The sequence below is a fragment of the Dermacentor variabilis genome, chromosome 1 (genome assembly GCF_050947875.1).
Source record: "Dermacentor variabilis isolate Ectoservices chromosome 1, ASM5094787v1, whole genome shotgun sequence".
NCBI lineage: Eukaryota > Metazoa > Arthropoda > Arachnida > Ixodida > Ixodidae > Dermacentor > Dermacentor variabilis.
This window is the reverse complement of record NC_134568.1, coordinates 21,080,034-21,092,618: the sequence shown is the minus strand read 5'-3', so window position 1 is coordinate 21,092,618 and position 12,585 is coordinate 21,080,034. Positions and strand designations below refer to the sequence as shown.

Sequence of the window (12,585 nt, the reverse complement as noted above, 5' to 3'; positions counted from 1 at the left end):
CTCACCGGCGTTACTTTCCGATGCTGCGTGATGACTCTATGCAGGCCGTCGCTGTACGGCGACATCCGGTTAAATTCGCTCTATTGGGGCTCGCGTTTTTTTATTGGGTAGGCTAATAATTTCTAATAAAGCACTCAAGTAAAAACTTGAGGAGCTGATTATCTTGTCTAGATGTTCCTCCATCGATTCAGGAAATTTTGCGTCCGCGCAAGTTGTACTTACCGCTAGGACGCTTTCATACGAAGGGGAAGCACGTGCAAGCGCAGACACCGGTATAACACAAATTCGAAAATGTTTTTCTTGCTTAAAACAAAAAGTAATTTGATAAAAGTTTCTCAGTTTGTAGACAATGAATGTTTGTAATAAATGCACTATTTAGCGTATTTTTACCCAGACCACGTCAATGCTAAATTTACGACTAAACATAGGCTAAAACTAACTTTCTTGCAACTTTGTCGCCAGCTGTACAGGCCCCGATTTCGCGTTATATTCTTCCCAAATTACTTTTCGCTCACAGTATAACTTGCTGGCAATTAGCTACTAGGAAATATTACCTTTCGGTAAAAGTTATCTTTCTGCAAGAAAATTCCCAATATGCACCAAATTTTGCATATTTAGTGCCGTATAAAAAAACTCACGAAACCTAAAGATCGATAACACCTTTTTTAAGTGAAAAGGCTATCTTCATTCTCAAGGAAAAATCGTGTGCTCGCCTAATTTAAGAAGAGAACATTTTTTTTTACAATGCGTTTTACGACTCATACTACCGAGCTTTCTAAAAACTTCACATGTTGCTAGCAGTGCTGAAAAACTTTTTTTCGCAAAAATGTTTTGCAGAGAGTCGTCTTGCTTTAAATAGATAGTCGTCAATTTTTTTTCAAAGAAATCGCTGATGGTCGAGCGCCAAGGTTGGGACAGTTGGCGTGGAATGACCCCTATACGACCCGCGGAGGGCCTGCGTGGATCGGTATGCGTAGTTCGGGATGATTTTTCTCATACGGACAACGTCGGCGACGCCGACACCGCCGCCGACGCCAACACTGACGGCGGATTTTTTGCGACACGCAACCGTGTGGCAGATAAAGCCATCATAGGTGATTTTCAGAGTCAGCGATAGAGTTTTTGTGTTGATCTTAGGGGTATATTCGCGGATGACGTACGTAATTCGCGTCTTCGGAGCAGTTAATCTAAAACGACGCTTTCCTAGCGAACTTTAGTAGGACGTTCTGCCGGGCTAGTTGGTTGGTGAAGCGTCTAAATATTAGCGAACCAATCTTTCCCCTCATTACTCCTCGGCGGCAGTGGCCGCTGCTGTTGTCGTCTTGCCGAATAGCTCACGCACACTGTACAGCACGTATATAACGAATCGGCTTACATAGCCATATATGCCCGACCCTTACTGATGTGCCGCTGACCTTCTCTGTTCTCTGCGGAATCACGTAATGAAACAAAAACGATATATGAATGCCCTACTTGTAACAAATAAATGTATTCTGAGGGCGTAATTCCATTATTATAGCGAAGCATCATAAGCCTTCTTCTTAGCCTGGATTCGGCACGTCTTGTGGGTTGATCTATCGCCGTGTTAAGTGGGCCGATTTGGACGACAGTGTATACTACCGAAGTAAGCCGATCCCGCAAATGTGTCTTTTTTTCTTTTTTAAAAAACTGGGCTGGTTCCGGAGGCAGTGTAATCCGGATCGCATTGGTTTCGTGGTTGAGGTCGCGTCTCCGTCTGACAGTCTTGTCCAGCAATCGCGTAATCACTATGCCGCAAAATGCAGTGCGAAAGATAAATACTCGCATGCGCGTTACCGCGAAGCTAAATGACACAAAACTTGTGCAATGGGTGGAGAACGTGAACAGTTCCTTGTGCATATAATAAGATTGTGCAAATAAGATTTCACCGCACCATGTGTCTCTTTGGAGAGCATTTAGTTGCAACGTTTCACGAAAGCTTCCCTTTTAATGTTGATTCCCATCGCTTTCGTATTATTGTCGCAATTTTTTCTTTCTTAGTCGCGGCTGGGTCAAGTCAGCGACGAGTCTCGCGTCGATGCCGCAACGCCCTTGCTTTTCCTCCGCCTCGATGGCAACTCACTTTTTTTCAGCATCCTTGGCGCTTTCGCGTTGTTTTGCGGCTTCTTTCATCTGTCCATTTGCCTCTCCCGTGCATCACCCTGTTTGGTAGCATAGCTGAGATACACCACTTCAGCACGACGTTGCTTTCTCTCAGCTGTCGATCTTATCGGGTGAGAGAATGCGCTGGGGAGGCATTGCTATTGGGGGCCAGCTCCACCACTGGAAAAGCTGGCGCCACCGTCGGCGTGACGTGGCATGAGGGATCACGCGGACACAGCGGCCGCGTCGGCTGTTTCGGAAGCGCCGAAGCGAGCTGAAAACGAAAGTTTAATGCCCCACCTGGGCTGCGGTTCTGATTAAGTCCTGAGGCTTTCCCGCCTTGTGTGTCTTCTTGACAACATTTGAAAGCACTATAATAGGAAGCGGCCGCCTTTGGAGGCGTGCAGCATGGTAGGCTGCTGCTCGGTGCTGTAGTGCCAGACGTACGTAACGGAGCCCGGTGTCAGCCTTATTCACACGTAGCCGCGGGACAAGAAGCTGCGTGAAGCTTGGCTCACGAAACTTAGAACCGGCAGACAGTCATAGGCTACAAATGGAGTGTGAAGCAAGCACAGACGCGAGGAAGATTTATAATACGGCATCGGGGCTGCGATGTTCGGTGAGCAGCAAAAAGCGCGCACTTAGACGCTCGCCCGCACGCGCTGCCCGGCTAATGTTATGAAGTTTTGGCCTATGAACTAGTTGATGCTACATACTGGCAAATTCACAGTAATGGAAAGGGAACCATAAAAAGTACATATACAAAGCACCAAACAATGAAATGTACTGGATTAAATAGACGAAGCAGTGGATAATTTTGCTCGCTGAGAAGACCGATAAATATACAGTGCGAGGCAACTTGAGAAAATTTCCATATGGAAATTAAAGTGGATGAAAAAACAACTTGCCGCAGGTGGGAGGTTCTACCACCTGCGGCAAGTTGTAACGAGGGTCTCGAATCCGGCAACATTGATGCCTTCAGGTAGCATATGTGGGTTTATTGACCAGTTGCCTTTCACCCTAAAAGATCACGTTCTCGTGACGCCTGCGGCAAAAAAGACGTTCCACGACCGCCGCCAAGGTCTGTGAGTGGTGGCGCTGGCTAAAACTCCCAGGGTTCTACTAGGACACATAAATACCCAAGAAAGTGGATGGGAAGACTACACCGCGGTAGCTCAATTGGTAGAGCATCGCACGCGAAATGCGAAGGTTGTGGGTTCGGTTCCCACCTGCGGCAAGTTGTTTTTTCATCCACTTTAATTTCCATTACTTCATCGTTTCTTTATTTCATTTATTAAGCACAAGTAATTTCGCCTATGTTGTCCTTGGTGTCAGTGTTTCTTGGCTTCTTATGATATGACTAATAAAAATCGGGCCCCTCGGTTAACCCCCTTTCTTCTCGTGCATTACATAACGAGGGTCTCGAATCCGGCAACATTGATGCCTTCAGGTAGCATATGTGGGTTTATTGACAGGTTGCCTTTCACCCTAAAGGATCACGTTCTCGTGACGCCTGCGGCAAAAAAGACGTTCCACGTCCGCCGCCAAGGTCTGTGAGTGGTGGCGCTGGCTAACACTCCCAGGGTTCTACTAGGACACATAAATACCCAAGAAAGTGGACGGGAAAACGACGCCGCGGTAGCTCAATTGGTAGAGCATCGCACGCGAAATGCGAAGGTTGTGGGTTCGGTTCCCACCTGCGGCAAGTTGTTTTTTCATCCACTTTAATTTCCATTACTTTATCGTTTCTTTATTTCATTTATTAAGCACACGTATTTTCTCCTATGTTGTCCTTGGTGTCAGTGTTTGTTGGCTATTTAGTTGACCAAGGCATTCGGCTAAGAAAAAGTTTTTTTTTCTCCTTCCTATGAAAAACCGCCAGGGGGCCGAGGAGCACAGTCATACCTCACATGGGCTCCTGCTTTTCTCGCTATATTGTGAAGGAATATTGCTTGGAAACTCAGCGAATTTGGTAACCTCGGATTCCTGAAGTTACAAGGCATCGTTTGACACCAGCCACGACGCAGTGAGTGGACCTTTACTCGAATTATCGAACGCTGAACATTGTGTGACCGTGCGCTCCAGTATAACCCTAACGCCGGGGCACCCGTGGCACGAGCGGGAGACCAGCGGCTCGCGCCTGCATGCCCGCGGTGCACGCGCACGGCGCTCTCGCAGTAGGAGTGAATCGCGCAGAACCAGCATCTGAGGCGAAGCGCGCCCGCTTTTCTGGAAACAGAGATGGCGAACGCTTTACAAGAAGGGCCGACAACGGCGCGAATGGAGGTGACCGGGGCTAACACCGATACCATACCACAGTGGACATACGACGCGAATAGCGGCAAAACGACGGGTAAAGCCCACATCGAGTGGCTACAAGTTGGTCGTAAAGGCAGATCAGCAAAAGAAGACAATAAATCCACCGAGGAAAGAGCCATGGAAGTCCTGAAACCAGACCCCAAACCTCAAGCACAACCACTGCCGCAGCGTCAACGCATTCTGAAGATGCGCCCCTTCCCTACTGACGACTTCAAGATCGTCTTCCGCCCTCAAGCAGGTCTTGACCTCTCGAAGCACACACTCATCGCAGTGACACATGCCATCGGAAAATCCAGTGGTTTGGTCCAGCAAGACTTTCACGATAATGTCCGAGTACAAGTGCAGAAACTAGAGAATGTGATCATCGCGAGCACGGCAAGTACGGAACGAGCTTCCAAACTGCAGCATATCAACACCATACAACTCAGCGGAACCGTCTATCAAGTAAATCCCCACATCCGGCACCCAGACGATGTGTGCCGCGGAGTGATATACGGCCTCGAACCGGGTACAAGTCCCGCGGAGATTGTTGCCGGCCTTCGAGTGGACTCAAGATACACGGTTCTCGGCGCGCGCATGCTAGGATCTTCAACAGCCGCGGTTATCACCTTCGACGGACAGCACGTCCCTTATTACGTAACGTACCAGAGCGGTGACTACAGATGCAAGCCCTACCGAAAATCCGTCCAATACTGCAGAACCTGCGGCGCACTCGGACACAGACAGGATATATGTCCTCAGCCGAGAGCCAACTTCTGCTACACATGCGGGCGCGATGGGTTCACGGAAGAACACGATTGTCACCCGAAGTGCAAAATTTGCGGCGGAGACCACGAAACGGCAGGCAAGGAATGTAAGAAGAAACTCCGTAACAACCCGCCTCCCTACCAAGTAAGAAGAGAGCAACTTGACAACGCTCGCGCCCGAGAGAATCACTGGAGCTCGAGCGCCGAATACTTCCCCGCGCTGGTTACCACATCAGATAGCTCCACGGGGGCCCTCGCCTCGACAAAGACCTGGCCGGAGTCACTCTCGCTCTATCCTAAGATCGCGCTCTACATCCCGCTCTCGATCACGGTCTCGCTCCATTAGGCGAACCACTTACGTCGCCGCGGCGAACGGAAGCAGCGCCTCGAATTTCTCACGCAACCCGAGCAGTTCGGGTGAGACAGCGACGATACGCACTCTCGAACATAAAGTACAGGATCTAGAGAGGACGATACAACGACAACAGGTAGCCGAGTGCAACATGTCAGAACTCGAGCAAAGAGTAGCGAAGAGAGTAGAAGAAAGCATACTAAAGCATGTAGAAACCAGAATAATGAAGCAGGTAGACGAACGGCTGCAAGCACATGAAGCGAAGATTCTCGACCTTGTGGAACGACGCCTTCAAGTCTTCGAGGAAACCCTCACTACAAAACTTCTCGCATCAGTAGACAGGACCATACAGACAGTGATAACTAAAATCATGGAAAAGGTAGAGCCACTAACCCGTACGGTCACCACACTCGACGCCAAACTGGATGGCTTCATGGCACAACAACACAACTTCATGACCTATGCTTACAAGAATTTCGTTACTCATGAACATCTGCGGAGCAGTTAGGAACCAAACGAAAAGGACGGACAGTACGAGGGGGATCCGCGGAGGATTCTAGCTCGCAACGCCAAACCACCTACTCCAGGTGGAGGACAACCACCAACATGGCGGCTCCCAAACGTAGACATACCGAGCCGCTTCCCACCCTCCGCATTTGGCACTGGAATTGCGGATCCTATAGACCCCGCTCGGCCAACCTGCAAGAATATCTCAAAGCAAACAATCCTGACATAATCGCGCTACAGGAAACTAACACCATGAAAATAAAGCTCCCCGGCTACAACACTATCGCACAGACTGCCCGCACCGCAATTCTTGTCAAGAAGACACTAACCGCACAGCCTCACGAAATTGAAGACACTGAAATCGAACACACCATAGTGGAGGTGTTGCCGACTCGCAAGAATCAACAGAGCCTATACCTGGCCAATCTCTACAGCCCGCCGCGGGAGCAGCTACTCCACTACGACCACTTCGTCCGGGACCTTCGCAAGAACGTAAACGGCAACCGGCTTGTTGTAGTAGGAGACTTTAACGCCCCACACGCGGCCTGGGGCAACCCCAATACTACCAAGAAGGGGGCACCGGTTCACGATGCCGCACAGCAGCACGGTCTTACGTTATGGAATGACCTGCTCCAACCCACCCGAGTGGGCAACAGCGTGTCCCGGGACACCAATCCTGATCTCACGTTCACTCGAGACGTGCGAAATGCCACGTGGACCCGACTCCCGGACACGCTAGGGAGCGATCACCACATAATTCAAATCGAGGCTGAACAATCTCACCGCGCGCACAAGACAGGAAAGGCGCGACTCACTGACTGGAATGCGTATAGGAATGAGCTTGACAATGATTCGGACATCGAAGACGTTGAATCTTGGCTAAACGGTATCGTAGGTGCGGCTGACGGCCACACCAGGACGATTCAACTAGACGAGGACAACTCGGCGGTCGATAACCACCTACTGCACTTATGGGAGGCTCGGCGATGGCTCCTCAAACGATGGCGACGCCAAAAGCTCAACCGCAAGCTCCGGTGCCGAATTGCCCTATTAAGCATGCAGGCACAGGAGTACGCTGAACAGCTAGCGAGTCAGAACTGGCGATCCTTCTGCGACCAACTTCAAGGAACCCTCAGCACAAAGAAGACTTGGCATATACTTCGATCCCTGGTCGACGACACCCACACCAAAACCCAACAAAGACATACAATTCACCGACTAATCCACAACTATGGCGGCACAGAGGATCAGCTACTCCAAGAACTTCAGACGAAGCTACACGGCTCAGCTAACCCGCAAACCACTGCCACCAACCTTTCCACCCCCAGGGAGTACCAGGGAGCGCCGAACGAAGAGCTAGATCGGCCTTTCACACAGGCAGAGTTGCAGGCGGCCCTCTCTAGGATAACACGCAATACGAGCCCGGGCAAAGACAGAGTAACCAACAAGCACCTTCGACAGCTACCCCCTCGGGCGTTGACGGCTCTCCTTCGGTGTTATAATGACTGCTGGATTAAGGGCGAGCTACCAACAGCCTGGAAACACTCGGAGGTAACCATGGTACCCAAGCCAAACAAACCCATCTCCATCGAAAACCTCCGCCCCATCTCCCTTACGTCTTGCGCCGGGAAACTGTTTGAACACCTGGTCAACGAGCGGCTCATCACACATCTCGAGGGAAACGATCGCTATCCGCACACCATGTTCGGCTTCCGCCAGATGCTCTCCACGCAGGACGTCCTCTTCCAGCTAAAGGAAGATATTCTTGACCATTTGAGCGAACACAGCAAGTCTTCCATTCTAGCGCTAGACGTAAAGGGCGCCTTTGATAACGTGAGCCATGAAGCCATTCTCCGTAATCTAGAAGATATCGGCTGCGGTGCCAAAACATACGCCTACATGCGCGCTTTCCTCACCAACCGTACGGCCACGGTGGGGATTGCCAACCTCCGAAGCAAGTCATTTCACCTACCTAACAGGGGTACGCCACAAGGTTCGGTAATCTCGCCACTCCTCTTCAACGTGCCCCTCCTCAACCTTCCCCGCGTCCTGGACACCGTCCCAGGGATATCCCATGCTCTATATGCAGATGATATAACACTGTGGACGAAAGGCGCGAGCACGGGCGAACAGGAGACCCGTCTTCAGGAGGCGGTCAACATCATCGAACGGTACCTCAACACCTGCGGCCTCCACTGTGCCCCAGATAAATCCGAGCTGTTAGTATTCGGGGCACGCACCCGGGGCCGGCCCCCAAGCCACGACGCACCGGACCCGCAAGTCCTTCTTCAGGGAGTCCCGATACCGAAGGTCGACTCACTTCGAGTCCTCGGAGTCCATATACACAAGGACGGGTCCGGCTCCGCCACACTCCCCAGACTGCACAACACCGTGGCACAGCTTACTCATCTGATACGACGGGTGGCCAATCGCCGCAATGGCCTCAAAGAGCACGAAACTTTGCAAATGGTACAAGCCCTCCTTTACAGCCGCATTATATACGGAACTCCTTACCTTAACCTGAAGACAGCCGAGAAACAAAAGCTAAACCTTCTAATACGAAAGGCCACGAAGCTCGCCCTAGGACTACCGACAACCGCCTCCACTGACCGATTGCTTCGCATGGGAGTTCACAACTCCTGGGAAGAACTCGCGGAAGCGCACCTCATCAACCAGATCGAGAGAGTCAAGCTCACAACCACAGGCCGAGCAGTCCTCCGACGCACAAGATACGTAACCAACATAGAACACGATGGCGAACGTAAGGAAAAGATCACATCGAAGCTGCGAGAATGTTTACAAGTTCTTCAGATCCCTCGGAACATGCATCTAGAACACCATCGAGGCAGACGGCTTGCCAGGGTAAACGCCATCAGACACAAGCACCGTAACGACCCGCAGGCTCGCTACGTGGACGCAGCCAAGTATCCGGGCCGAAACGCCTTCGCCATAAGCGTCACAGACTACAGGGGGACGACACTGGCGTTGGCGACAATTCTCGCCAAACGCGCGGACACAGCTGAGGAGGCCGCTATAGCACTCGCCACCCATACAACCGAGGATCCCATAGTGGTCTTCACCGACTCTCAAACAGTGGCACGCAACTATATGAAAGGCAGGGTCTCCACCAAAGCGATCAACTTACTGAAACGTGGCGATACTCCTCCCCCCTACACCTGCATCATGTGGGTTCCGGGACACGAGGGACTCGAGGGGAATGAAGCGGCACACACCGCGGCCCGCGCAAGCGTCAACCGGGCTTCCCAGCACGGTATTCTAGAAAGGTCCCACCCACACAATTCAGCGGAGGAAACGGAAACAATACCGTTAACTTACCAAGCACTACTACAACACTATCGGCTTGGACGCAGGGTGTACCCTCCACCACATCCCAAACTAACAAGAAACGAAGGCACCGACTACAGGCGACTCCAGAGCAATACCTTTACCCACGGAATCTTGCTGCATCATTTCCACCCGACGCTATACAGCTACACCTGTCCACACTGCAACGTGCCTGAAACCCTGGCGCACCTCCTCCTGCAATGCAAGAACACCCGAGCAAGCATCACAGCGACACAACTAATAGCAGCAGACGCAGATCCAAACCTCCTCGCTGAAACGTGAGAGGCTGCGATCTCCAAGCCGGACCTGGTCGACCAGCGCGAACTAGTCGCCCGGGCCCGGAGGGCGATCCAAGCCAGAGGGTTCCTGGAATAAGGGACCCTCCCACCTCGACTGACAAGTCACGACTTCAAATAAAGGTTTCATTCTCTCTTCTCCTTCCTATGAATGACGGGAGGTCATCCATATTACCCAAATATCTTATCATTTCAATCAAAAACGAATAATTTACTCTTCGTCTTCCTTTATTTTATTGTCTGTTGGCTTCATATGATTGTGACTAACAAAAATTCGGCTCCTCGGTTCCTCGATATCTTCTTCTAGTTCAAAGAGCGTCCATGTTTGTGAGTGGCTGCTGTTCATGTTGGCGGATGCAAGTATGCGAAATCGAGCCGCCAAGCCAGTCGTGCCCTCTCGGTGACCCAGGCCTTGCGCACTATAGCATATGAAATTGCAGCGGCAGACAATTCTGCTTTGAAAAATACTTTGTTATCACCCGATATGTCACGCCTCTTGCTGTTAAAAAAGATATATTTAGTTTATTCGTAATAGAACGTCGGCTCACTTACGATCATAGGGCTACGTTACACAACGAGTTTATTATTGTTTTTTTTTACGGGCTGTGCATTTGCATCTTGCAGGATCCTGGACGATCTGTTTCCCCTCTACAAATTTTCATCCTATTGGAGTGGCTTTCTCAGTGCAGCTCTTACAATAATCCTTGGCTTGACGTTGAGCCTAATAACAGGTACGAATGATGTCACTCTTTTCTTTCGCTCTTTTTTTTCGTTGCAGTGTATACCTACAGGCGGATGTTGTGTAAAAATGTTTGGCAAGCTTGTTTTTTTTTTAGAGAGATTGGTTTTCAAACCCTTATGGCTGTCAACCAAACCACGATATGAATACAGAAGTTCATATACTTTGAGGTTGGTCGTAGCGCTAAATAGACAATAAAGAGGAATAATGAGTGAATCCTTGTTACTAAGACGTGTTTCTTGAATAGAAAAACGGCCACTCTTACCCTAAGTAGAGGCTTCTTAACCGCGAAAAGAGATGTACAAAAAGGAAGTCGGGCGGCAACAACGCTCTCAAGTTTCTCTACAGACTCACCGTGATTTACGGCACCTACACAGGTCTGGCAAATTAGTTTTGAATGTGGGCAAGAACTAATTTGCATGCTAAAGCAATCTAGCTGTTCATCCACAGCAACAACTGCTATTCCTTCTGGCGGAGCGCCTAGCAAATTACTTACATGCCTAAAATAACCAGGAATGTCTGCTATCACGATATGGGATTTGCGTTTATGTCTAATTGGGGAATGTGCATCACCCCAGTTTTAACCTGTGTAACTTCCAGCAGTAGCGTCAGATTGTGGGGTCTCACGCGTGCTCTTGGAACAACGGAACGACAACACAGTAGTGCAGACAATCACAAGGGCATTCATTGCACCTTTCAATCACTAATGCCTGCTAGCCGAATGAAACATGCCGATGGGCGCGCGACAAATGGAGGACGTCAGGCTCACCGCGACCGGATAGCGAGCGAATGTACTATCGGCCAAAAAAGTAAACGGACCACGGCACCGCTGGCCGGAGCGGCTGGGGGGCCGCACCGGGGCGTTGCTATCTCGCTCCGCGCGCCGACGGCGAGAGTGCCCCGAGTGACGCCAGACTTCGCCCTCTCTCTCTTACGGATCCTTGTCACGCTTGATAAATTTCTAGTGCGCCGTTCGGTTGCTCTGCTGCTGACGGTCGCGACGAAGGGGACTGTGCATCGCCGGTAGTTTAGCACATGGCGCTGTCGAACAGTAGTGGACGGCCGCGGGGCGTCAAACCGCGCCACTGAGAAGGAACGAAGACTCGTTCTTAATGTTGTTTTGCTTATATTCACCATACCTCTCATATGAGTGCATTTCGCTGGCGTCCACCGCTGTTCGATTTTAGACAACACAACGAAACCAGCCGCAACGGCGGCTACGGTGACGCGCGCTTGCAGGTGCCAAGCTTTACTGCCGGCGCGGGTTCTCTGTCGATATTACTTTTCCGGCATTGTCTCCAGCAGTGGGTTTATTAACTATAGCAGTGCGCCTCTTCACACTGCTTTAATTCGCTACTACAATACACAGTCCGTTATGAAACTTTCCTTGTAAAAGTACCGTCAGAAAGAGATGATTGGAAAGACTAATCGGAAAGACAAGTCGCTCGTGAAAGTTTATTCACGGAAGAAAATAAAAATTGGGTTTCCATGCGTTGAAGAGGTCCTCAATGGGATGAAAATTCGCCGTCGTCCGCGATGACTTGGCCTACTCGCCTTGGCATCGAGTCATAGAGCGCGGCCACTAGCTCCGGACGTCCGCGTAGTGCTTCCCACTCTTCCTTCACGGCATGCCAAAGCTGATCCGCTGTGCCACCACACAGGCGCCGTGAGGCAAGAGTCTTCTTCAACATTGCCCAAATGTTCTCGATGGGGTTAAGATCAGCCCCGTTAGGCGGCCACGGAAGCTGACGCACGGCGTAGCTCTCCAGAAGTGCACTCACAGCGCGGGCTTTGTGCACAGGGCTGCGGTCGTGCTGGAACATGTAGCACCCGGCCCGGAATGGCCCGTCCAGAACGTATGGAATCAAGTGCTTGACGAGGAGTTCGCAGTACTTCGACCCAGTGAACGAGCCCTCAATCCGCACGAGTGGGCCAAGGCCGTCCTTACTGATGGCGCCCCAAACACTAACCGAGCAGCGGCCGCTGCTGAGCACGCTGTGGATGTGGCCGGGGTCATATCTGGGCATATGAGAGAGCAGTCATTAACATATGTCGGGTACAAAACTTAACGCGCAGCCACCTCACTCTGCTGTAGAAAAGAAAATAATGAAGGCTTAAATCATACCCTGTCTAACATTCAGCTCGCTGATATGCAATGAC

The 12,585-nt window shown here is 50.7% G+C and overlaps 1 protein-coding gene across 1 annotated transcript in view; it reads left to right on the top strand.

Moving 5' to 3' along the window:
• The window catches only part of LOC142570317 (sodium-dependent multivitamin transporter-like), a 41,059-nt gene that overhangs the window by 8,104 nt on the left and 20,370 nt on the right, over positions 1 to 12,585 (top strand). Inside the window, exon 4 of the mRNA XM_075678711.1 lies at positions 10,311 to 10,417. Coding sequence (XP_075534826.1) covers positions 10,311 to 10,417 — 107 coding nt within the window. The remainder of the gene's footprint in view (positions 1 to 10,310; positions 10,418 to 12,585) is intronic.